General features: G+C 38.7%; 2 protein-coding genes across 2 annotated transcripts; both read left to right on the top strand.

The window, feature by feature from the left end:
* The first annotated feature begins 855 nt into the window (after positions 1-855).
* tax1bp3 (Tax1 (human T-cell leukemia virus type I) binding protein 3) lies at positions 856-8149 on the top strand. Its single transcript, XM_079221218.1, has 4 exons — positions 856-979; positions 3083-3202; positions 5334-5411; positions 5591-8149. Exons 1-4 carry the CDS (start codon positions 938-940, stop codon positions 5738-5740), a joined length of 390 nt encoding a protein of 129 aa, XP_079077344.1. The 5' UTR covers positions 856-937; the 3' UTR covers positions 5741-8149.
* A 9017-nt stretch (positions 8150-17166) lies between these two features.
* Positions 17167-24073, top strand: slc1a6 (solute carrier family 1 member 6; the record flags this gene model as incomplete). The annotated part of the gene is made up of 10 exons (XM_079220426.1): positions 17167-17431; positions 17544-17681; positions 17762-17969; positions 20198-20240; positions 20469-20597; positions 20753-20937; positions 21568-21801; positions 22240-22434; positions 23469-23603; positions 23875-24073. Exons 1-10 carry the CDS (start codon positions 17209-17211, stop codon positions 24071-24073), a joined length of 1689 nt encoding a protein of 562 aa, XP_079076552.1. The 5' UTR covers positions 17167-17208.
* Positions 24074-24924: the final 851 nt, after the last annotated feature.

The following is a 24924-nucleotide window of genomic DNA, read 5'->3' as shown; positions in this document are numbered from 1 at the left end:
TTTGTTTTAATATGCAAAAAATAAAAGTAATCTTAGCATACTTGAGTATACTTGAAGCCCTACTAATCATAAGTATACTTAAAGAGTGCTATTTTGGAACAACTTATTTTGTACTTAATATATTTAAGTTGTGCTTAAATAGTATTTAAGCACAACTTGAAGTGTATTTAGTACATTTCTTTGTGCTAAATTGGAACAACTTAAAGTATCCTTATTACAATTTAAGTATATGACTATGTGCTAATATACATGCCGATGGCTCACTTGTTGTGTTTTAACTATATTTGAAATATATTATTAGTATTTTAAAAACATGTAAACATTACAAAATAAATATATTTATGAGCAATAGTATACCAAAAGAATAACTTTTGGTATACTATTAGCAAATAAAGTAACTAAAATAAAGTAACTAAAAACTTGAATAATCTTTAATTCACTTGGTTCACTCTCTGCTTTGCTCGTCATATTTACAGTTCACAACATTTTAGAGGCAAATAATTATGTTTTACCTACATTTCCATAGGCATCATCTACACTTAGATGGTTGGCCCATGCATGCAGAATCACAACGCAGGTTACTAGTTGCCAGTTCCTTTTAAGGAAACACAAACCTTGTCTCGGGACACGAGAGAGGGGGAGCAACAATCCCATGGAGAGTTGGATTCGTAACGCATATTTCTACAGCGTCAGTGGGGGCAACAGCCAACTGTTAAACACCGCCCTCCCTGGCTACCCCGTGCTACAAAACGCGCAACTCTGCTTGGCTGGAGGGGGGGCCAGGTGACGTTATCTGGGAAGCAGTTGGTCTCCAGCCAGGGATCAGCCTGCCTTTACTCATGTCGTGATCTGGGAAGTTGCCCCACTCTCGACACTTCTTTACTGTGACTTTGTGGCAAGTTTCTACGTTTGTTGCCTAACAATATATCGCGAAACAATGTCGAATTTCATCGCAGGACAGCCGCTGACTGCTGTTGTGGTAAGTTTTAGAGGAGGGCTGTGTCCATTCAGCGGGTCTCTATTGTTCGACTGATGTCCGACGTTAACGCGACACCGCATCAGTTCAAAACTCTGAAGAAACTAGTGTTAGCTAACGGTAGTCATAATGTAGACAAGTTACATCAATCGTAATGTTACTTTCTTTGTTGAGCTACACAACAAAGCTCACCGTTGCTCGCATCTTTGCTTAAATCAGCCGCCCTGAAAGCCGCGGTGCACCTGTATACCGAGCTTTACGGTAAAGAGAGTGAGCTGACAGGGAGGGTTAGGACTTTCTTTTGCTAGTTTTTCCTCACTTTTCAAAGAAATGTGTTGCAGTATGAAAGTCTTACTTCAAGATAGGCCATGAAACTTTAACGTTGCATACGTTACACTTCATCAAAATGCGTTTTGTCTCGAGACAGTTTACAGATGGGCGTCACCATCAGTGTGACTGCGTCTTCCGGTTGACTTCCAAGGAATATTTGTTCCCTTTTGTTGACCTAAATAGAACAGTTACAGACTATAAAGCGCACTAGGATTGAATTGTGTCTTTGCGATGCCTTCAAATGCTGCAGGAATTGCCACAACTGCAAACAGAGCTTTTAGGTTAAGCCAAAACGTAAGACTCCAAGTCGGTTTGCAATGATGGCATGTGAGGGGTGGGGCGCGCGCAGGTCAACTTCCTTACTGTTACAGTGAGGCATCCACTATAAAGGACCATGACGTTTGTATATCATGGATGCTTAACTGTATAGTTGGCAAATACTTCGACAAATAAATGGCAGCAGCATTGTGTTGCTCCCTAGTAAAAACTGAGTCAACAATCTATGATTTTATAAAATGGCACACTTTCATCCACAAAGGCGTAAAGATTTTCTGTTGCATTTTTTTATCGCTTGCATTTAGTTAAAGCATTTTGATAAAAATAGTTGTTGAAATATAGTTGAAAATGTAAAAACTCCTGGGCGCTCCCTGGTTGAAAAAATATGTATTTAAGTTAATTGATCTCAAACATACTTCAGCCATTTCTGCGATGCAGTTTTTTTGTTGGCTGACATTTGTGTGCACGAATCCTGATGTACCTGATGTGTGTGCAATATGCTATATCAGCCAATATATTGGCATGCCCATTTTTTGGGGTTTAATATACATTTCCAAATGATTAATACTAATATAGGATTTAATTAAACACCGCCTTCTCTGGGTCCAAATATAGAAACAAGTAGTATTACATAGTTTTCTTTTATTTGATGACAGAATGATAACCAGTCTACCAGTCAGGTTTATAAACCTCTTTTTACTGGGAGAGCAAAATGTGTTGAAGTGCCGGCAAGTCCTGACTGACTTGACTCAGTATTAAAAGAGTTCCAGACATCCCCAGACTTAATTTTATCATCCACACCACTCAGGGAATGTCTGGTTATTCATCGCCACACACACTGGCAGTCTTTGTGTAGAGGAGTGTTGTGAAGAGCGCTACTGTCGGAGTCACCCATCCATCTGGTGGGTCGTGAGCCTGCAGCTGCTTGTCAGTGTCAAGGGCAGGGCTGCACTATTAACGTCTCTGTTCCAGTGTGGACTTCAATCACTTGAGAACAGCCTGTGAATCCTACCATGTGTCATGCGTTGAAATGTGCCTGTGGTGGATACATCAGTGCCTCACTGGATGGTAACTTGGCTGTATACCGTCATTTCCCTCCTTTTCATTTGCATTTGCACAACATTTTCTAAACTGAAAACCAACGCATCATCTGTTTATTTAAATGAGTTTACATGTTAAATGACCACAAATGGTTAATTTAATGTTGCAGGTTCCACATGAGACCACTCGGAGCGACACGTTTCTTTTGAAAAACTTGTGCAATTTTATGTATGTGTGTGTGTGTGTGTGTGTGTGTATATATATATATATATATATATATATATATATATATATATATATATATATATATATATATATATATATATATATATATATATATATATATATATATATATAATTAGTTACTTAATGCGTTTTGTGTGTCAGGGGTTTATAAATTTACTGGGTAATGTCCTAAGAAGAGAGATTTGACAGAAATTTTTTTTCTGTCTAATTAAGCAACGAATTCAGATCGAGAAGTTGCGACATGGAGAAAATCTGATCCTGGGCTTCAGCATCGGAGGAGGGATAGACCAGGACCCTGGACAGAACCCCTTCTCTGATGACAAGACTGACAAGGTAAGTCTGCGTGTGTCATTCAGCTGCTTAAGTACTGCAATTGGCTAAGTGGGTGATGGCGACTAAATTCATATTTCTTTATTTACCAAGGAATTTCCTGATATCTGAGAGATCATTCAAACTTGGACAGTAAAAGGTTAAACTGATGTTGGTCTCATTAAGTTAAATGTACGTCAAATATATTTCTATTTTAAGTATTGCAAACACAATCCTGTAATTCTTAATGAATTATAATTTGTTATTGATAGTCAGGGGTTAAAAAAAAATACAACAGGGGAGGTAACATTAAGTACAAACAAATGATGACTTCTGTTGTACTTTTGTAATTCACACCAGGCAGAAAAACAGCGGTTCAGGTGACCCGTATGACTTTTCAGATTTTCTCCAGATTTCCGAGTCTTATTTGGAACACAAAGCTTAATATGGTGTAACCTCGTGCCTGACTTTTCTTCTCTTCCTTATCTGACCTGTGTGAAGCACAGAGGTATGAAGCAGCTCTCTGGTAGAGCTAGAAATATGGGACATGCTTGAACACATTACTTGCAGCCTCAGGTGTGAACAAACCAGACTCGCCTCACTGATGTCAGAGAAAGGAATACTGCAGGTTTACACAGACTCTGTACAGTGTGAGCTGGAGGGGTGGAAATGTGCCCACAGATGGCAGGCTCAGATGCCTTGTTTCAAAGAAATAATAAGTTGGCATATTGGGCTCGACCTTATGACCTTACAAGCTTTCCTTTAGATCTTATATACATGTTTAACATCATTATTGTAACATTCCCACAGACCTTTTCAGGTGCTCTTCGCCCATCGACGCCACTTAATAATACGTTAAGTCTTGAGACTTTGATTTAACACACTTAAAAGAACAAAAAGCTTCTGTTCTGCAAAGTGCTTCAATTTACCTTTCAAAATAGATATAATATTTAAAAAAATGATATATATAATTTGCGTTTTAAGTCATTCAAGCAAAACGTGCAAAAAATGCCAAACATGTTGGTTCAAGTGAGTATTTGCTGCTTTCCCCTTTATCTAAAACTTTGGACTGTTGGTTGAAGCAATTTGTGACAGTTTGCTAACTATCAGACATTTGATAGACAAAAAAAATAAGCAAAACAAATTGGCAGATCAATCCAAATGACGGTTAGTGGCAAAGCTAGTTCTGGAATTATTATTTTTTTTGGCGCTGGATAATAGAAGCCACTTATTTTACTATAATCATAAATATTAATCTGCATCAGACTCTTGTATTCTCTCAAGACATTGAGTCATTACAGCTTGTATCATGTGTCAAGCTGAATTTTCCCTCATCAAAGTTATGAATCGAAACGTGCCATCTCATCATCATCATCATCGGTTTGCTTGTCTGTAATAGTTAGATTACAGAAAAAAGTGATTTGAATTGAGATAATGAAGTAAAAATAAACCGAACTGTTACTTTCACAATGTTGATAATATTAAGTATTTACTTAGACACACATTTTGATGGTTTTGTCAATTTAAGGCTCTCGCATCCATTCGATGCGACGCGCTTGTTTATGGGGCACGTCCGCGACGCACCAAGAGGGACAAATCTAGATAAGCAAGTGAACCAATCAGCTCCTCCGCAGTACTTTCTTCACTCTTTCTGTCGATAGATTCACAACATCCCCTTGAAAGGTCAGCCGAACTGAAGACCTTTTCCACAAACGAATAGAGCGATAAAGCTACTGTGAGGGATTTACACTGCTGAAAATTAATTTATCTTTGTTCTTTCTTAGTTTAGTTTAGTCGGTGAGGCTTACTGCTACATGACCACAACTTCATCATCAACATTGTGCAGGTGTTGGTTGCTTAGTAATGCGCTACGGCGGGCACTTTTCACGCATTTCTAGATTAACCATGTAAATGGTCCCAAACTAAACCCCAGTTTGTGGTTATTGAATTAATAGTAGAATTAATGAATACTTTTAGCATTGAAAGGAGAATAATCCAAAGGTTACGATCCAGTCAGAAGTTTATTTTACAGTATATGCATGTTATTACTTCATATTTTTGAAGTGCCCTTTTCATAAATGTTTTGGGGTTTTAGGTCCTTATGTCTGTTATTCATATGTGATCATATAAAATAATTTGTTTGGGTTTCTCAAAGGGCATCTATGTGACCAGGATAACACCGAGAGGACCAGCAGACGAGGCGGGCTTGAGGATGGGAGACAAAATAATGCAGGTGTGCAGTGAGACTGAGCTTTGGTGTAGATACACAAGATGGCACCATGTGTACACTAGAGAGGAAGATTGGAGCTGTGCGTCAGGAGCAACGCTCACCTTGTCCCACTGTTGGTCATCTTTTAAATGAGAGAAAATGGCTCTAGCTTATCTCACACAAAGTCCTTTTCTTCCTCCCAGGTGAACGGCTGGGATATGACCATGGTGACCCACGACCAGGCTCGTAAAAGACTAACGAAGAAGAATGAGGACGTGGTGCGGCTATTGGTAACCCGGAAGTCGTTGGAGGAAGCTGTCAAACAATCTATGGGCAGTTACCCCAGACAGTAATGACACTACGTACAACCACAGAATGATGCAATAGCCAAGGACCCAACACTCGTATACTGAGAAACCACATATTCAGATGATGGCGTCACCGTGGCCTTTAAAACTACGTCAATGCAAAACTATTAATCAGACCACATCAGATCATTTAATGTCGAGGTCAGATTTCTGAATCTGCACACTACAGTCATTGGACAATGAGAGGGTGTTCCTTTCCATTTACACTCGCACTCATCTCAAAGTTGTCTGCTTTACTTTTCATATATTCTTTGTAGCATATTCTTCTGAAATATGGAGTGATACTAAAAAAAAAATTCAGATCTACGGGGCTCAAATAAATTCAATCCAAATCTGTTCTCAAATTATATAAAGAATTCACTGAGTCTACGATAAAGAGATTTGATTTTCAGTAATGAGTCTTTTAGGTCCGCTTCTGGCATCTGGTTATTGTCGACCTTTTCAATGAAGGGAAGCGTTCCAAAACTTGCATGATCCGTTTTGACGAATCTTACATATTTGCCAACTTTCAAATTGTTGCTGTATAAAAAGTATTGTTAAGGATTAAACGACATTTAAAACAGTTCATGCAGATATTCATTATAATAACTGTTTGCTTGTTTTCATTTTTTAACAACAGCGAGCTGATACGACCTTTCATAAAATACTGCTTCCATATTGGTCTTCCACACATCAACTATAAATCGATTATATCACAGCATTCTTGATTCTTTCTCACTTCAAAGATATTTTCTGAATGTCCTCAAATTCATACTTGATACAAATGTTTTGGAAGCAAATCTACTCTTTGATCCTTTTTGCCTCCAGCCGATCAAAGTTGGTCTGAATGTTTTGGATACATCAAGGATGTTTATTGTGTCATTAATGATCAGGATTTCATCTCTACTGAATAAATAGTGTTTTGCTGTCATTCAGATTACAGCATCAAATGCCAAAGTATAAACCAGGGCACTGTAAAGTGATACAAATATGTAAAGTAATAATAATTTCCTTTTTTATCGTAGCTAATGGTACAGTATTCTGTACAAATTATACAACAAACCATATACCTGTATGTACAATGATTTATTGCATACTGATGTTTTTTTCACCAATTATTCTTTTACCGGTTCTACCTTTTCTGTTTTATTATTTTATGTATATAACATGAGGGAAAGTGACATCTTATCTCTGCTAAACTAATAACACAAATGATGTCTCATACAAACAACATTCCACGAGCTGGACCTACTTCTGGATTACCTTTCTCTGATCATTTGCAATATATTCACACAAACGTGTTTTACCTTTATCGGGTTCAGCAAAGGGACGTCGGCCATTTGCTGTTTTGATAGAAGCAAACCCACTAGCGTCACACTGGAATCGGCTACATTCAGGTGTTTATTGCCAATGACCAAAAGTCCAAGTCGAAACTGTAAATGTAAACCGGGCAGGAGTGACTGTTTGATAACTGGGAATGTGCACAGCAGCCTTACATTCATATTTAATACGTTTTTATTTTCTGCAACACAACAATTCACTGCCTCTGATCCGCACTGCATTAATGTTGCAGATGAGTAAGTAATACTAATGAACAGAAACACTATGTTGGTTTTGGTCACTAATCTTTTAACCCTGGTTGATTTATTGGCTTTTTTTGTGTGTTATACTAGTGTTATGTATCATTTGTTTTATACAACCATTTGATTTGTAAAATATTAAAAACCGTATCTAAAAATCAAGTGTGTCAAATGTAGGTTTTCATTCCAAAATGAATCATCAACTTAAAAAGGATATAATGCGATACGACGTCAACATTATTCTGAGGATAACGGATTAATATAAAAAGGGACAGTATTTCTCAATGTATTCTAACTATTCAAAATATAAAAATTGGTAGTCAATATTGTACTTTTAGAATAAAGCATTTTGGAATGGAAACTTTCGACACTTATGAGCCCATTAAATGAATCCAAATCTATTGGGACAGATCATAGACTAAGTATCGCCATACAGTATGAACAGTTTAATCAATATCTTTCTCAGATCACTTAATTTTAAGGCTTTTTAGAGACATAACAATGTGAAAGTATCTAGTACTAAATTAAGAAGAAAAAATTATGAAAAGCCAGAAACGACACGCTTTTGTTTAACAGACATACATAGTTTTTATATATTCCTTTTATCATCTTAAGGGGTTCCCGACCCCCATGTTAGGAACCACGGCCTAACAGAATTTCAATGATGCATTTAGAAAGGAGTGTACGACATGAGAGACACATCACTTGTATTTCCTGTATGAATTACATCAGACATGTAAATGTGAACTACCAGCAGAGCACAAATGTTTTGCATTTGATTGTATCCAGTTTATTATATGAATTTTTCTCAAATATTAAAAGACTGAAAACAGAATATGCCTCTGCCTTTTATTGATAAAGTACCAATAAAATACGATCACACAAGTCTATTTCTTACCCCTCATCTGTTTTTTCTTTTTTCCCTTACAGGCCCTTCAAATAGCTTCATGCCGCCCGTTATAAAGTAATCAGGTGACATTTCAAAGTGAAGAATCTATTCCATGACCTTTCCGTGTTTACCAAGGCATTTTGATACAGAGAGCCACCTCCACTTTCATCTCTTGAATATGTGAGCCTGGAACCAATCACTCGCCTTTGAACTGAGGACTCGGGGAAAAAACTGTCTCGAAATTTGAAAAACTATTGGCAAAATGATATTTACTATAAAAAAGCTGGTGAGAACGTTTGATTTTAATGTGCTGCACCGGTTCATTTAGATTTTGTCTTTTAGCTTCTTCTCCTCCCTTTTCTCTCCGAAGCAACTGCAGTTAAACTGAAAGAACAATCAAATTAAATATGGATCTAGTTTCTCAACATATTTCATCATATTATATTTGATAAAGGCAACTGCAGTTTGTAATTGTACAGATACAGTTAGTTATTTGCTTTGTGATGGCGGTAAACGATGTAAAGTAGCATATATGGTTGTGTAATATATCGATATTAAATTAATATCGTGATATATATATATATATATATATATATATATATATATATATATAATATCTATTAGATATCGTCTTAGATTTTGATGTTGGTTTCCAGGTTTTAAAAGCTGCATTACAGGGCAGGGATGTCTTTTTTTATGAACTTACCAGACTGAGCTGTTCCATCATTTGCTTTTTTATCCACATTACTGATGATTATCTGATTGTGTAAATACTTTGAGTAAGCACTTGCATCATCACAATATCGATATCAAAGTATTTTGTCAAACATATTGTGCTATTATACTTTCTCCATATCACCCAAACCGAAGTAGCAAACTATTGTTTTTTTTCTGACAACCAAACATAGCTGAGCTGAATTTGCTGCGTAATGTTTTTTTAAAGTCCTAAAGCAACACCTGGTCTGTGTCACATCATGGGAGAGGGTCGATTTAGGGCAATGCTGTGATAATATTCCCCTTTGAGAAATAATTGATGAGCAAACCGTGTGTGTGTGTGTGTGTGTGTGTGTGTGTGTGTGTGTGTGTGTGTGTGTGTGTGTGTGTGTGTGTTTGCTTGCTTGCATGTGCCTGTTGTTTTTGTGCCAGGGACAGAGGGAAGCATGCTCCATTCCACTTGCCTGGGCATCATATTATTATATGGGACAATGAAGTGGATGCACAAACATCTTCGCCGGTACTCACAATACCACAACATGTACACATTGCATGTTGCTAGGTAACTAATGGGCAGCTATAAGTGGGACCAATGACCAGGATGAATTGCATGCTATAATTTCACCAGGATTTAGAAATACTCTTCATAATTGAGTTACTTAGATCATCAGTTTGACATAGATACATTTAATTTATTGATTTCCACAGTTATCAAACTCACACTGCAAAAATCAACGAAATATTGATATTTTGCACCAGAAGAATGCAAAAAAAAAAAGATAACGCAGAGATAAATGTTCCTCCCTGTAGGCGGGTGAATAATTACACTATCTAAACGTGGATCATACATGATCCTTGCCTCCCACGTTATGGCAGCATAATTGTGTTGCCATGGCGATGCAATCTGCTGCTATCACTTTGGTCCGACACCAGATTGCAACCAGAGGGAAGTCCACCGCCTCAGATTCATCTGCATGTTTGGTGCAATAAAGGGTTCGCAGAATGTGTGCAGTGAATGTACCGGCATGCAGATGTTATCCGTGTCTTTTAATTCTGTTAATAAAGTGCAGAGAAGGGGTTATTTTCCGTTAACCGAGTAATTGTTCAAACCCACAGCACTTTTCATTTCCAATGATATCAAATACGGTTTGCATGTTTGGAAATTTGAAATAAGAAGAACATTTAAAAATGTTTCCAAATCATGCAGCTGTAAAAGAAGAATCCATCATATTGAGATGAAAGGTTTTACAAAGTCATACAGCTGCAATGACTAAACAATCTCAACACAAGGACTATTTAGTCTATTTAGTAGCTGTTCTGAAGCTTTCGATTGTTTCTCACAATCTTCTTCAGTTCAGTTTATTTTCATGGCATTTCAGATTTCTTTATTTCATTTTCCTCTGAGCTCTCTTAGGACTTGTCTATTGTGGCTTACTATCTCATCATAAATTGAGCAGCTGTTAAGAAAGCTGGAACTTTCAATCTTATCAAATGATCTTCCTCAGCAACTGGAAGTTAATAAGTTGGCGTTTAAGCCAATGTGGACAAGAAGAAAAATGTAAGCTTTAACGTCTGAAGTTCTGCAACAACTGGGCAACGTCATCTGCTGAGGTTCTAAAAGGATCTTGTGGATGTGGTTCAATCTCAACTGCTATGAAGCTTTGGAACAAGAGGATGCCTACTGTCAGGATGTATTTTCCAAATGTATACAAATGAACAATTATACTCTGAAAAATAAAAATGCAGATATGTTCATTCAATAACTTGTGTATGCCACATTCTTACAATGGTGAAGGACATCTGCAGAACTTATTTTTCAAAGTATCCCCAAAACCCCACGAGGATATCACATTTATAGTTTACATATTTACCCCAAAGGTTTTTTTTTCCTCTCTGTTTGTACAAAAGCCCATTTGTAGTTACCTGAAACCTGCACTTCCTCTCCTCTTCAACATAGACAGTTAATAATAAAAAAGCACAAATATGGTGCAGATTCTTTTTCATTTTGTGGTTGGCTTCATTGCAATGCAACATGTGTGAACGTGAACATGATGAGTGGGTGTTGGAGTGGAAGGCTGGGTGCCAAAGGGTTACAAATACATGAATTCCCCGGAGTGGTTCAGAGCAGTGAGTGAGCGAGTACTACTGTGTGTTTGTACTACAGGCTCCATCAGGACCCAAAGCCAGCATTTAATACGCTGAATGAGTGGATATATATATATGTTTAGTCAATACACATTATTATGAATTGGCTGTTTCTTTTCTCACATTTATCTAAGTATAAAATCCATTAAGAAAGCATTTTATTAATATTATTTCACACAGGCAGCAGGTGGTTTATCTGTATTTTTTTTTCTCTCCTTCCTCAAGCATCCTTAACCTCTCCTCCTCCTACGCAGACCTCCCAGGCGCTCTTCTCTGCCGGATGCTTCATGGACGAGCACAAGCCGCTTGATAGTAAAACGGGAGATACTGTAAGAGTGAAATTGATGAGAGAAGATTCAGTGTGTGGGCAACACTGGTTCATTATCGGCTGTGTTGTGGAGAGAGAGAGAGGCATCCACATGACGGTGTGAGGAGCGTCTTGGACAGGCAAAGGTGTGTAAGATTTAATTTTTACAACTAGTTATTTTTGTATAGCAATGATCACTCAAGAAAAGTCTGACACAGTTTGAGTGAAAGTTGTGTTGAGGTTTTAAAGTTTGAATCCCTGTTTTTGCAACGTCTTCAGGGAGAAAACTCCAGGTGAAGACGGAAGGATCTGTCTCCTGATGACGGCTTGACACAACTTAAGGCAGAAAAACAGGGTATCTGACTTTATCTTTTCTTTAAAAAAAACAACTAATCATGCATTAGTAAAGCTGTTTTAATGTGTTAATGCCTGCATAAAGTCATATCGTAGAGAAGTTGGTCACGGCAATTCGCCTTTTGTCCGTTACTTTAAAGCACTTGTTCGTTAAAACATTTTTTATCTAAATGTTCTGCTCTAGGATATTTGTATTTGGTAACTTGTGTTAAGCAATCTGCGTCTTGCTCGCGAAAATTAGCATCACAATTAATATCACAAATGTTAATATGAGTTACGGCTGCACCTAGCTAACTAAGCTAGCTTGCTAGTGTTAGATGCCAATTTAGTTTTTGTTTTATGCTAGCTGGACTTTCCCCACCGAGACTAGCTCTTCCCTAATTCCACCCACTCTTCCGAATATGGTCCAAAAAAACAAGATGGCGACGGTTGGTGCTACCCACTTTGAGCTTCACTTTGGCTCTTCAGAAACCTATGAAGTCACAGAGACTACGCCGATTTTTGGTCAAACCCCCTATTTATTTTCTTTTGTTGTGTATTTGTAAGTGTGTTTATTTTTGTTTGTTTACGTTTTCTTCTTGCTTTTTGAAAAAACAACAACAACAATATCAGCTACGGTACACACAGCTAAGGATATCCTTTGGTTTAGCTTCAGAGCCTTTGCATGTAGCTTAACCCCTTAATGCACGACCATAAATCTCCCTGTTGTTTGTAGTGTGGGTCAAGCTCCAAAAACACAGAATCCTACAAATTATGTTCAGAAGACATCGAGCTGAGTACTCTGCGAAACTGATTTCTATTTGTGTGGTAAGGCAGGCAGATGAAGAACCAAAGCAAAGGGGCAGAGTTTATAAAAAGGGGTGGGAAGCTCACCTGGGACACATACCTAAAAGCAGCTGCTACCAGTGGCGGCTGTTATGGAAATTAATTAACCTATCAATCTCCTTTAGAGAAAACAAATGGGATGTGTAACACTTAAATGTCTTTAAGCATTTATTGAACAGAAACTTGGATTAATTCAATTGAATGGACAGAGCTCGTCACCACAGATGGTCCGGATGTCTGACCCCAAAAAATAGTTCAATATGAGTTTTACACATCAACAATTATTATTGAAATGTTTGCCCTAGCAGTGTTCTCCTTCCCACCAGACAAGCCTTGATGCCAGTTTGGAAGGTGTTGTTTGGCTGCGGCCCTGAGAGCAAGAGTGAGAGACACAGAAAGAAAACAAACGGAAAGAAACCCAAAACAATACCGAGATCAACCTGTTGTATTTTGGATAAAATGTGCCCATTTTAATCCACCTCATTGTGTTTCTTCACCGCAGTACTGTCTGTGTCCGTGGGTAGCGATGTTGACTTAGCTTGATATGCTAGTTTAGTAGCGTGACGGAGTTATTCATGCATGTCCTCCTGGTGTTCTCATGTTTTCTTAGTTTTTCCGACAAGTGTTTCATGTCCCTTAATCTCATAGCTGTCCATGCTGGATTGGTCCACGTTGATTTAAAAAAAAAGAAGCAAGCATGGAAAGTAAAATACAGCGTTAGCACGACAAATGGGTGACGCGCGCCTCGTCTGCCCTGAAGAGACAGAGAGACGGGACCGCGCAACCTTGGGCCAATTGAGCTTGGCCCTCCCGGAAGTCTTTTTTAGGGCGCTGATTGGATACATTGTATGTCATTCATTTATATCTTTAATCAGTGATTGGCTAAACTGCGTATTAGACCCGTCTTCCTTGGGCCAAATCGATCTGGCCCCACCACATGCATGGCGCAGCAGAGACGTGCACGGGGCAGCTGAGACGTGCATGAGCAGAGAGGACAAGCAGGAAAAGCATATATTTTGCGCAGATATCCTATTTTACAAATATTACTGGGTATATTCCATAGCTCAAAAAAACTTATTTTTTGGTGGCTGAAGGTGGCCCCGTGGCCCTCTATTGGCCAGCCACCACTGCTTTTGATGCATGTTCTAAAAGCATGATTTTAGCAATGTGATATACTCTTTTAAGTTAATTGTATTAAATCATGCATGTGTTATCAGTCTTCGTGTTTGGCGTGGGACTTTAACTGGAGAGATTGTATAAGACTCCAGGAAACTCACCTGCATGTTTCCAACTGGGGAGGGGGCCCTGTTCATCAGTATAGAGGTAGATCCTCTCTTCCGATGCATGTTTTTATGAAATGTGTTCGTACAGGTTCCTTTTGTATATTAATGTGTAACAGGCCTTTTTATGTTTGATTTTAGCTTGTGGGGACACTGATAGAGCAGCTATATATTTTTCATGGGCATTTTATTATTGTGTCACTTATTGTGTGTTTGCTGTGAATAAGCACATTTTATTTGGTTTGTGTGACTATTTAGCTATACACTGACCTCCCCTCCCACATTATTTAATTTCTTGTTTGTGCACTTTTGATTTAGGTATAGTTTACTCAATATCTATATATATATATATATATATATATATATATATATATATATATATATATATATATATATATATATATCGAATCTATCAATAAAACTTTGGTACATAGCCTCTGGCTCCAGTTTACTCTGGGTGTTGTGTGGGGTATATCACTGGGTTTAAAATCCAAAGGTTTTGGGCGGGATGTTGTTTTGTGCACATCTCAATGTCATGTTGTTCCAAATGTGGTTTGTTGTAGTATCACATGAACAGGAGCTTGTGCAAAGTGTTCAGGGAAGTAGATCAGCAGTGTAAAGAAACTTTATTGTGAAAGTCGGATTAGGGGATGGAAACTGGATGGCTGGATTTGACTTTTAATGGACTAGTCGTGGTCTAAAAAAGGTTGGCAGTTCAGTGTTCATGTGCGCTCGCTTATGTGTGTCTGTGTGTGAGAAGGTCAGGCCATATAAGAGGCCTTTTCATGTCTCTCTGCTTGTGAGAGCAGAGCAGAGAGACGCCCTGTCATTGTGCCTCTCAGCTCTGGACACTCTCACACACCATCCTGACTCTCTACCGCTGACATTGCTACCTGACTTCGATCCGCCTGGTTGACATCATGAGCGGTGAGTAACCAGCGAGCAGTTCACTGCAGAGTTTAGAAGCTTCATCTACCGCTATATTTTGTGTATTTATTTGGAGAAAACTGGATATTAGCGGGACAGAAAAATGGCAACTTTTTAACTGTGTTTTTGAGATTGTAGTACCTTTAAGACAGCATTCATGGTGTACCTGCTCTCATATTGAAAGAACTATTCTTCTTATTTAAAATCAGTGAGAACACGTTTTGGCATCAAATAAATAAAATGATATGATGAGATATTTCTGAGAGTATCATTATTGTGATGCAACACTGCAGATAAAAAAAGGAGGATAGACTTTAAAATAATATTTGAATGTGTATATTACAGTTTAAGATATTTCTCAAGTTCAACCAACAATACTGCTGCCACTGAGTTCAACTTTATTTATATGTTTGCTAGTGTTTAGTACTGTAGTGGTTGTAGATTTAGTGAGATATGTTGTTGTAATCTGTATAACCATCACAGGTTTACTGATTCTTTCCATTACTAGTATTAAATACCATAATTTCCTTGCTGTTAGCTTAATGTTTAAATGATTACCCCTGATCTGTCCTCATTTATGGCTGGATGTTTAGGTTGTCAGGCCAGGACGGAGCAGTTTGAGCCAGAGTTGGTGGCTTTAGACTGGAAGTTAGCTTGCTGCTCAACACAGCTGCTCAAATAAAAGTGACAAATATAATAAAACAGTACAATACAGTGACTAGACTGTAGTTGATTACTCAGGCTGGAAATGATATAAGACTAGGTTCCCATAGATATAAGACTAGTTGCTGTCATGATTAAAATTGTATACTTAACAGGGATTGTTGGAAATGTAAATGTAAATGCTCTTGCTGTACTTTACATTAGTATATAAAATGTGTTTGAGCATGGCGGTTTTTATGTCTTTATGTTTAGGAACTGATGTCTTTTTACAGTTTAATTCCTTCACTAAGGCTTCATTGTTCCTTCGTCACCTTCTTTACTTGGCTCACACTGGACATGCACAGAGCATGTAATTATATGTTGTTGTCATAAGAGATGGTAGACCATTTCTGTGCTAATAAAGAGCTCTAGAAACTGCACCTTTTCATCCACTCTCCATTCAACACTCAGAAAGGCTGAAATAGAATCATCAGTGCTCTCTTGAGTCCTTCAGACTTTAAAACACTATGGCTGCATTTGACATTTGATCAGATTTTTTTTTTTCCTACACACACGCACGCAGGCACTAAGTGTGAACAGTGCTGTGTGAGAGCTGATTATTCTGCATCTGAATTATCCAGGCAAACGGTATAGATAAAGACTTTGGAGATATCAAAATGCTGAAGTTCAGAGTGATTATGTTGTAAAGACAAGCAGATGTAGAGGCTGTTCTGTATTGTTCTTTAAGCGCAGGTCGGTTAGCAAAGTGTGATTCAGAGGAAGCATAGATAACCTCGATAGATAAGGAGAATTGAGACCAACAGCCACGTGCGACGCACAGACTGCTTTGTGTGGGTCAGCAGAGGGAAACGCGGTAAGACAACAGAAGCTCAATGTTTTTTTGTTCCAGCTCTTACATATTCAAACATATTTTAAAAAGGTAATGGTTCAATTAAATTAGCTTTGTCGGTTGGAGAAGACCAACAGAACCAACACCTCTCTCTCTAAATATATGTTCTGTTTGATATACTCTTCTATGTTTTAATGTTTCATTGTGTTTATTCATAATCTTAACAACTGAGACAAAATTGCCATAAGTATTGTAAACTTTGACTTCATGAACAATACTTGTACTTTTGATAATTTAGTCTACAAAATGTCTTTGTATAATAATCCAAATGGATGTCTTCACATTGCGTGCTTATAGCTATTTTATAGTTGAATTGTTTTTCACAAATGCACTTCATGTCACGATGTTGGTTTGTCTGGTGTCCTGTCTTATTGTGAAGTCCTTGTCTTGTGTGTCCTCTGTGTTCCTGCACTTCTTCCCTTGTGATTGTCCGTGATTGTCTGTCTGCCCTGTTCCCTAAATGTGCATTCCTTTCACCTGAGCTGCCCTCAGTGTTTCCACCTGTTCCTCGTTACCCTCCTCTTATATTTAAACCCTGTTTGTCTTCTGTCCCCTTGTTGGATTGTACTGGTTTCCCCCCGGTCTGTTACCACGTTGTGTCACAGCTTGGCTTGCTTTTGATTTGAAATCTTAATCACTTGATAAAATCTTTCAAGCACAGCCGCCCTGGTCCATTTGATGTGATGCTCCCGCCTGTTTACACTCAATGTTCCATCGTCTGTTTTTGGCTTTGGCGCGGATGCTTTCTGCCTGTTGGATATCTATCCATCAATATTCTACCCTGCCAAAAATTACATGCGAAAAACTCAATATGTGACCGATTATTTCTCCCTATATGTTGTCTGCTCCCTGCCCAGTTTCTCACGAGACCTGCCTCCTGGACCAGGTGCTGGAGCTGATTATGAATGAGAAGCCCCCCACCAGTGCCACTCTTTTCCTAAACGAGGACGCGGACAGACCCCCAATTCCAGAGAGAGGAGACCTTAGGAGACGCATACGCAGGGCCATGGAGAGGAAAGCCAGCATCTTGAAGGAGAGGATGAGCTCCGTCGGTCGAGAAAACTTCAAAGGTTTCCTCAAGAGGAACCTGTTCGTTCTTTTCACTGTTGCCGCCGTGGCTCTGGGTGAGGAAGGAGGGAGAACAAGTGGAGGTGTAACTATTTTCTCTGCAGTCACTTGACTTAGTTTGACTTCCTGTACATTTGTGCTCTTGTGTCTTTGTGTAAATCTATTCAGGTGTAATCCTGGGCTTTGCTCTACGCCCCCACAACCTGTCCCTGAGAGAGATCAAGTACTTTGCCTTTCCAGGGGAGCTTCTGATGAGAATGCTGCAGATGCTGGTGTTGCCTCTCATCGTCTCCAGTCTGGTCACAGGTTGGCTTTTAATGAGCACAAATATATTGGTGACAAAGTCTTGCAGCAAACTGAATTCAAATGGATGAACTCTGTCTCAGGTATTTCCTCCTTGGACAGCAAAGCGTCAGGTAAGATGGGTATGCGTGCAGTGGTCTACTACATGGTGACAACCCTGATTGCCGTTTTCATCGGCATCGTTATCGTGATAATCATCCAGCCGGGGAAAGGCAGCAGGGACAGTCCTGTAGTCAACAGTGGGAACATAGAACCAGTCCAAGCCGCTGATGCTTTCCTGGATCTCATCAGGTAAAAGCTAGGAGACTCTACTTAACTTACTTATGAAGGTGCACACCTGGTGTTTTGCAGTATCAGTTATTTTGAGTCACAGTTGTACATTTTTCACATTTAAAGTAATAATTGGAAATACCAAGAGTCAGATGGGAAGTTCAATACCACCACACTTAATATGATGCCCCAGAAGCCAGTTAGCTTAGCCTTTTGAAATCCGTAGCCCTAATAAAGGTTTTTTTGATTTTGGATTGCAAAAAAAACATATAAATCACAAGAAAATATATTGATGTTGCACATCAAATTAAACCCCAAAGCCTTTGCTACCAGAATCAGTAAGTCCATTTAACAAAGAACTCAAACAGAAAGAAAGATAATCATAAAAGTATTAAAAAAAAAATGTCAGAAGTCAGACCACTCAGCACGTTTCAGGACCCAGCGACCCTTAGCTAGGTGCTATCAGAAAAAGCCTGATGGCTAAAAGCACGACAATTCCACACAGATTCCAGACATACCATCCAAATCCCTCTACACCAAAGCATCAGGGAGATATGAGCAAAATAACACAGCATCATGAATCGCTTTATCGCTTTACAATCAGCAAATGCTGCTTACCTTTGTTGATTTAGGAGATGAAAACGCATTTTCCCTGGTAAATCCACACTGATATATGCTCCTCCTCTACCCTGGGTCTGATAAAAAGCCCTCCTGGACATGGAGAGGCAACATGTGACCAGGTCCAGGGAAGTTACTTTCAACTTCTCCAATTTCACTTTTCACAAATGACGACGCCTTTCTGGATTCTATTGGCTCCCAGTGCTGTCAATCTTGTTTTCGGAAGTAGCCCTCAATTCTACTGGCTCTGACCTTTCCAAAGAGGTGTCGTTTTATGAAATCGGCCCATCCCCCACTGAGCTAGAGCCGCGTGCACCCATCAGGTCCCGGCAGGAGCAGCCTGCTAGAAGACTCTGGCCATTACGCACGAGGACCACAGCGCGCAGCAGTACAGTAGATTACAGCAGCAGCTTTGTTTTTTTCGCGTTTTATAATTGCTTTTTGCAAATATTTGATCACAATGCCAGATACAGACGGTACCTGACCAACGATGAGATTTTTTTTTTTTTTTTTGATAAAAATAAAATCTGTTAATTCAGTTAATTTATGTGTGTGTTTTATTTTAATGGGAAAATATAGTTTTTTTTATTAATATAAAAGAATCATAATTAATAAAAAATATAAAAATCATAAGAAAATGCTGCATTTGGATGTATTGATCACCATAAGTAATATACAAGTGCAATATATGGTTTGGTACAAGATAAAATTCAAATGGCACAGATGGTGCCAAAATGTGCCCAAATGTGCATTTGAATCCGCGCCTGAATTTTCACTGTTCTAAACTCTCTAACTTTGTTCTGATTCACTTTTTCAAAGTCAACCTTTGCAGAGAGAATGTTCACACGTGTTATTATTTGGGAGAAGTTCAGACCTTACGAATGCCTCATTTCAAAGAAATAATCATCCTAAAAGTGCTTTTTTTCTAGGCGGACCTGAACAATTTCAATGTTTTGCTGTGTGCCATCTTCATTTACTCTTAACCAGTAACATATAGACTGATAATTACACATCTGAACAAAATCTCAAATTATGCATTTTTATTATAACACCAAGATTATTCAAATAGCCCTAGTGGTTGCAGAGATAAACCCTTTTTAATTTGGGTATGCCATTTTCGAGCAGAAGCCTAAAAACAGCATCGAGCTTAAAAGGTTAGTTTAGCAACGGCAGGGATAGTCTGGCACATAACGCGACAAACCACACATAATCCTTTGTTTTTGGATTGAAAGACACAAGATATACCATGATAAGTCGAGCGCTTTAGAGATGCTTGAAGGTAGTTTTACCTTTTGGATAGAGACAAGCTAGCTGTTTCCCCCTGTTTCCAGTCTTTATGCTAAACTAAGCTAAATTGCTGCTGGCTATAGCCTAATATCTAATGAACAGATGTGAGTGGTATCAATCTTTTAATCTGACTTTCGGCAAGAAAAGCTTTATTATATGTATATTATATGTGGACATTCAGACATCAACAGTGAGAATTCCCCCACAGTTATCAAATGGTTATTTATTAACATGTTGTAGTATTACAAAATGTACAACCTGCATTCAACGTATGTGTTGTTTTATAAAAAAGCATGAAGATAAATGAAATAATGTATCTTTTTTTTAATTTTTAATTATCTCAGGAACATGTTTCCTCCCAATCTGGTCGAGGCTTGTTTCAAGCAGGTGAGGCTGTATTTTCCCATCAGTCATATAATAGTAGTATTATTCCATTTAACATATTTTATTTTCATTTTTAGAATTGGTAAACACATTACATTACAATGCAACTCCCACCATCCATCTCGTCTGTGAGATCACATCTTTTTCCTCATATTTCACTGTCAGAAACTTAAAACACCCAAACATAATTAAGATGTTGTTTATGTTTACTTTCCATGCTCTCTCTTGCAGTATAAAACTGTGTACAAGAAGACTGTGCACACAAGGAACGTGACAGTGACCCTGAACCTCACTGATTCTCTCAATGTGACAGAGTCTGACCTGAGTGTGAACCTCAGCAGGGTGCTGCACACCATACAGGTGGGTGACAGTGGCAGACTGTAGTGAGAATTATTTTTCTGCCGATCCAATGAGGGATTGCCTTCTCTTTTATTTCTACGCTTTACAATTTGTGTCAATCACCATAGCAGGAATTTATATAATGTTTCTTTCCTTGCACATGTTTTCTATTACAGGAGACAGTGGAGGAGACTGTCCCTGTGTCCGGGTCCTCTAATGGTGTGAACGCTCTGGGTTTGGTGGTTTTCTCCATGTGCTTTGGTCTGGTCATTGGCAGCATGAAGCAGCAGGGCCAGGCCCTCAGGGACTTCTTTAACAGCCTCAATGAAGCCATCATGAGGCTGGTGTCCATCATCATCTGGTCAGTAAAGACACCAGTTGTTTATGCAGTTTAACTTCCTTGTTTTTTTAGGATACATTGTGATTCTCTGATCATAAAATGTGTTACATTGATTAAAGTTTGACGTGATCTGATTACTTTCTCAAAAGTCTGCTGACTTGCTTGTGGGTCAATCATTTTGAAACACAATTAACTTGTATTTTAATCTCTAGAGGAGATCACAAAGCTTCTAAAGATTAATAAAATTAAGTATAATATTTAGGTTTTATGGACAGGTCCAGCCATAAAACACGTGGTTTGAATATTTAAAGTGAGTTTGAACAAGGTGATACATGGTACTGTCAGACAGAATAAACATAGAATTGATTTGATTTTAATTTGTTCACCTAAAGATATCTCAGGTAAAATGTAAAGGAGGGAACTGGTTGTTTTGGGGGCTTAAGACTCAAAATGAAAGAGTATTGTATGTTTATTGCTAAAGATGGTGTGTAGCAATTACAGTCCTAAATGCAAAACTGTAAAGTTGTAATAGTTAAATTCATGAATCAGTTGTATTGTTCTTATTCTGAAGGCCTAAACTGGTAATACACTATAGTGGCTCAAATGTGTGTCTCTCTATCTTCCTCTTCACACAATCCTCTCACCTCTCAGGTATGCTCCAGTCGGCATCCTGTTCCTGATTGCAGGGAAGATTGTGGAGATGAAGAATCTGGCGGAGGTGGGTGGTCAGCTGGGGATGTACACCGTGTCGGTCATTGTGGGTCTCCTAATCCACGGCCTCGTTGTCCTGCCACTGCTCTACTTCCTGGTGACCAGGAAGAATCCCTACAGCTTCATCGGTGGCCTTCTGCAGGCGCTCATCACTGCTCTGGGAACCTCATCTAGGTGAATGTCATCCTCTGTCCTGCTCAGATACTGATGTCCATGACCATAAAGGGATAGTTTGGGGATTTTGAAGTTGGGTTGTATGAGTTTATTTTAGCTATAACTTAAATGAGGCCCTCCAAACAAATGTAATATCAGTTTTAGTGTATGATTATATTTTGAATATTTTCACCAGTTTACCATGCTGTGAGAAGGCTATAAAGTATACGTTTTCAATGGAGAACTTAAAAAAAATCTAAATATATAAATAGTGGACAACTACAGGTTGACACTGACTGATACAAAAAATACAATTATAATATAACCTTCAGTGTAACAGGCCCTAATTGTACGTAGCATTGACACATATATTGAAATTGATAGAAAATACTGTGTATTATATTACAATGTTTTGTGAGTCTGACTGAGTCCAAAACACTCTCTCCCTGCATACTTCAGCTCTGCTACCCTGCCCATCACTTTCCGATGTCTGGAGGAGAACAACCGTGTGGATAAACGAGTGACACGTTTCATCCTCCCTGTGGGTGCCACCATCAACATGGATGGCACCGCCCTCTACGAGGCTGTGGCAGCCATCTTTATTGCCCAAGTCAATGACATGGACCTAAATTTTGGTCAGATTCTGACCATCAGGTAACCCTTATTTAGTTTTGGTTTACACCATAGACAAACATACTGTAGATGTTGGAGGCATGGAGCCAGAAATGTTATCCTTTTTATTCCAACTTATTTTTGCTTGGAATAAGTGAAATACAAAATATATTGTTTCATGGTGACGTACATGTGCAGCTGTACAGAATCAGGTATATTCTCCTGGAGGCAGTCCGATGTAGACCCGATATGTATCGAACTCGCAAAAGAATCAGAAGAATCAGCACTATGACTAGCATAATCCACCCAAATCTACGGTCAAACGGCCAGCAGTGGAGTTGCATTGTGGGTTATTTAGAAACCATGTTTTGACCAAGCAGCAACCACCAATGCTGATAACTTAAGCAAACGCTGACGTGCCAGAAACTGCAGTTCATCAAATGGCCACTTGATTGCTGACTCCAAAAGTAAGTCAACGCCCACAGACTCCATGTTAAAATGCCGCACTTGGTAAAAAACCTTGTTCATGACAACTGTATGGGGACATTTTATAAAACTCACCTGTAATTAATTATCGGTGACGTCACAGAGACTACGTCCATATTTTATACAGTCTATGGTTTTGACAAGGAAGAAAAATGCTAGAACAACAAAGTAAATATCCTTAGTTGTGCTGCATTTATTTTGTATCCTTTTTTTAACTGTCTTTTGTCAGTTTGCGTCCTACAAGTTAAAGAGGTTCAAAGCTGAGTCGGTGTAATTATATTTTCAGGCCTTCTAGTGGTACAGTTTGCTGAAGGTGAATTGTGTTTAGCTTCTCTTTTTCTCTGTATAATTTTATGGATCTGTTTGCTTTGTTTTATTATTGCATAATCTTCTTTGACGACACGTGCACAACTTTCTACAGTTTATAGAAAACAGAATTGTGACAGTCTCGTAGATAATTTGCATAATGTTATAACTCCTAGTGCTTTTCTCACTCTGCTACTCCCACCACCAGCACATGTGTTGTTTGTTTGTTTCCCTTTTATTAAATGTCTCCGCTCTCCTCTCCATCCCTCCCACCGCCCACTCAGTATCACAGCGACTGCTGCCAGCATCGGAGCAGCAGGCATCCCTCAGGCTGGCCTGGTTACCATGGTGATCGTATTGACATCGGTGGGACTGCCCACGGAGGACATAACACTGATCATCGCTGTGGATTGGTTCTTGTGAGTTCCCACTAAATGTCAGCTTGATGGGGATTGGTCTGTGTCCTGTTCTGTGGGTCTGCCAGCCTAAATGTCACTGTGAAGCTTCAGAGGTCCCACCAACACAAAGGTTATTGATGCATAATGCAGAGTGACAGATTAGAAAGCCTGCGTTTATTAAAAGGCACATGCATACATTTTCCTCTGTGGGTGCTTTTATCGGAGATAAACACTAATGCATCTACTCTATATTATTTTTTCCTGTCTCTTATCTGAATCTCTCTCTCCCCAGAGACCGTTTACGGACCACCACCAATGTGCTGGGTGACTCTCTCGGGGCAGGAATCGTGGAGCACCTTTCTCGTGGAGAGCTGCACAGTCAGGATGCTGAGGTGTGCAACTCTGTCATCGAGGAGAATGAGAAGCCCTACCAGCTTATCTGTCAGGAGAATGATTCACTCAACCACCGCAACAGTGAGACCACAATGTGAAGACAAGAGCGACGCCCTTTAGGGCTTCATGTACCAGAAGCATTTAGCTAGAAGGTTTTCTTGCAATGGTGCAGGGACAGTCTTAGGAACATGCTAGGTGATGGTGAGCTCAGCCAGTGCTTGGGGGTCGAAGATCATTTTTGCAGTCGCAGTGCAAACTTACAAAAACAAATTGTCCGTGAAACAAGGAAATACAAATTCCGGCTTGCTTCATGACAGGAAATAAGTACACATGCTGTCAGGATCAGTTACATATCCAACATTTTTTTTGTGCATGGAGGGCCAGTTATTTAAGAGCATTTTTATGTTTTCTGTTTTAATTCAATGGCAAGAAATCTCAACATGACAAAGAGTTTTTGGAGTGATTTTTGGAAAGTTTTTAGCTTCATCGTGTTTTCAAAGAGTTGTATAATGTATCATCTCTACAGTCAAAGCAGCATCAACTCCTTACTAGCATCAGTTATAGAATACACAGTATTATTCAAGAGAACACCACCGTTCATAAAGAAGTAAACCAGCTGATTTTCCACTCGTGAATATTTCAGTCTGTATACTTTCTGTTGCATGACTTAACTCTTATTCCTTGTCATTCTCACTACGACTACCTCTAATAGGACGTATATATGAAACACATAGTGTATTACACATAATTACTAAATGGAGCACATCAGCAGGATTTTAATGTATCAGTCTTAGACATGTTTAGATTATTTTTAAGTTATTTAATTTTGCTTGATAATTTAATTGTACAATTTTTAATATACGACTGTTAAACATTGGAGATGTTGTGAAGGAGAATCTTTGCTTTCTATTTTGTAGTGACTTATAATGTTATGTTATAATGTTTTTCA

The sequence above is a fragment of the Taurulus bubalis genome, assembly GCF_910589615.1.
Source record: "Taurulus bubalis genome assembly, chromosome: 7".
NCBI lineage: Eukaryota > Metazoa > Chordata > Actinopteri > Perciformes > Cottidae > Taurulus > Taurulus bubalis.
The sequence above is the reverse complement of the archived record's forward strand: the minus strand, read 5'-3'. Positions and strand labels throughout refer to the sequence as shown.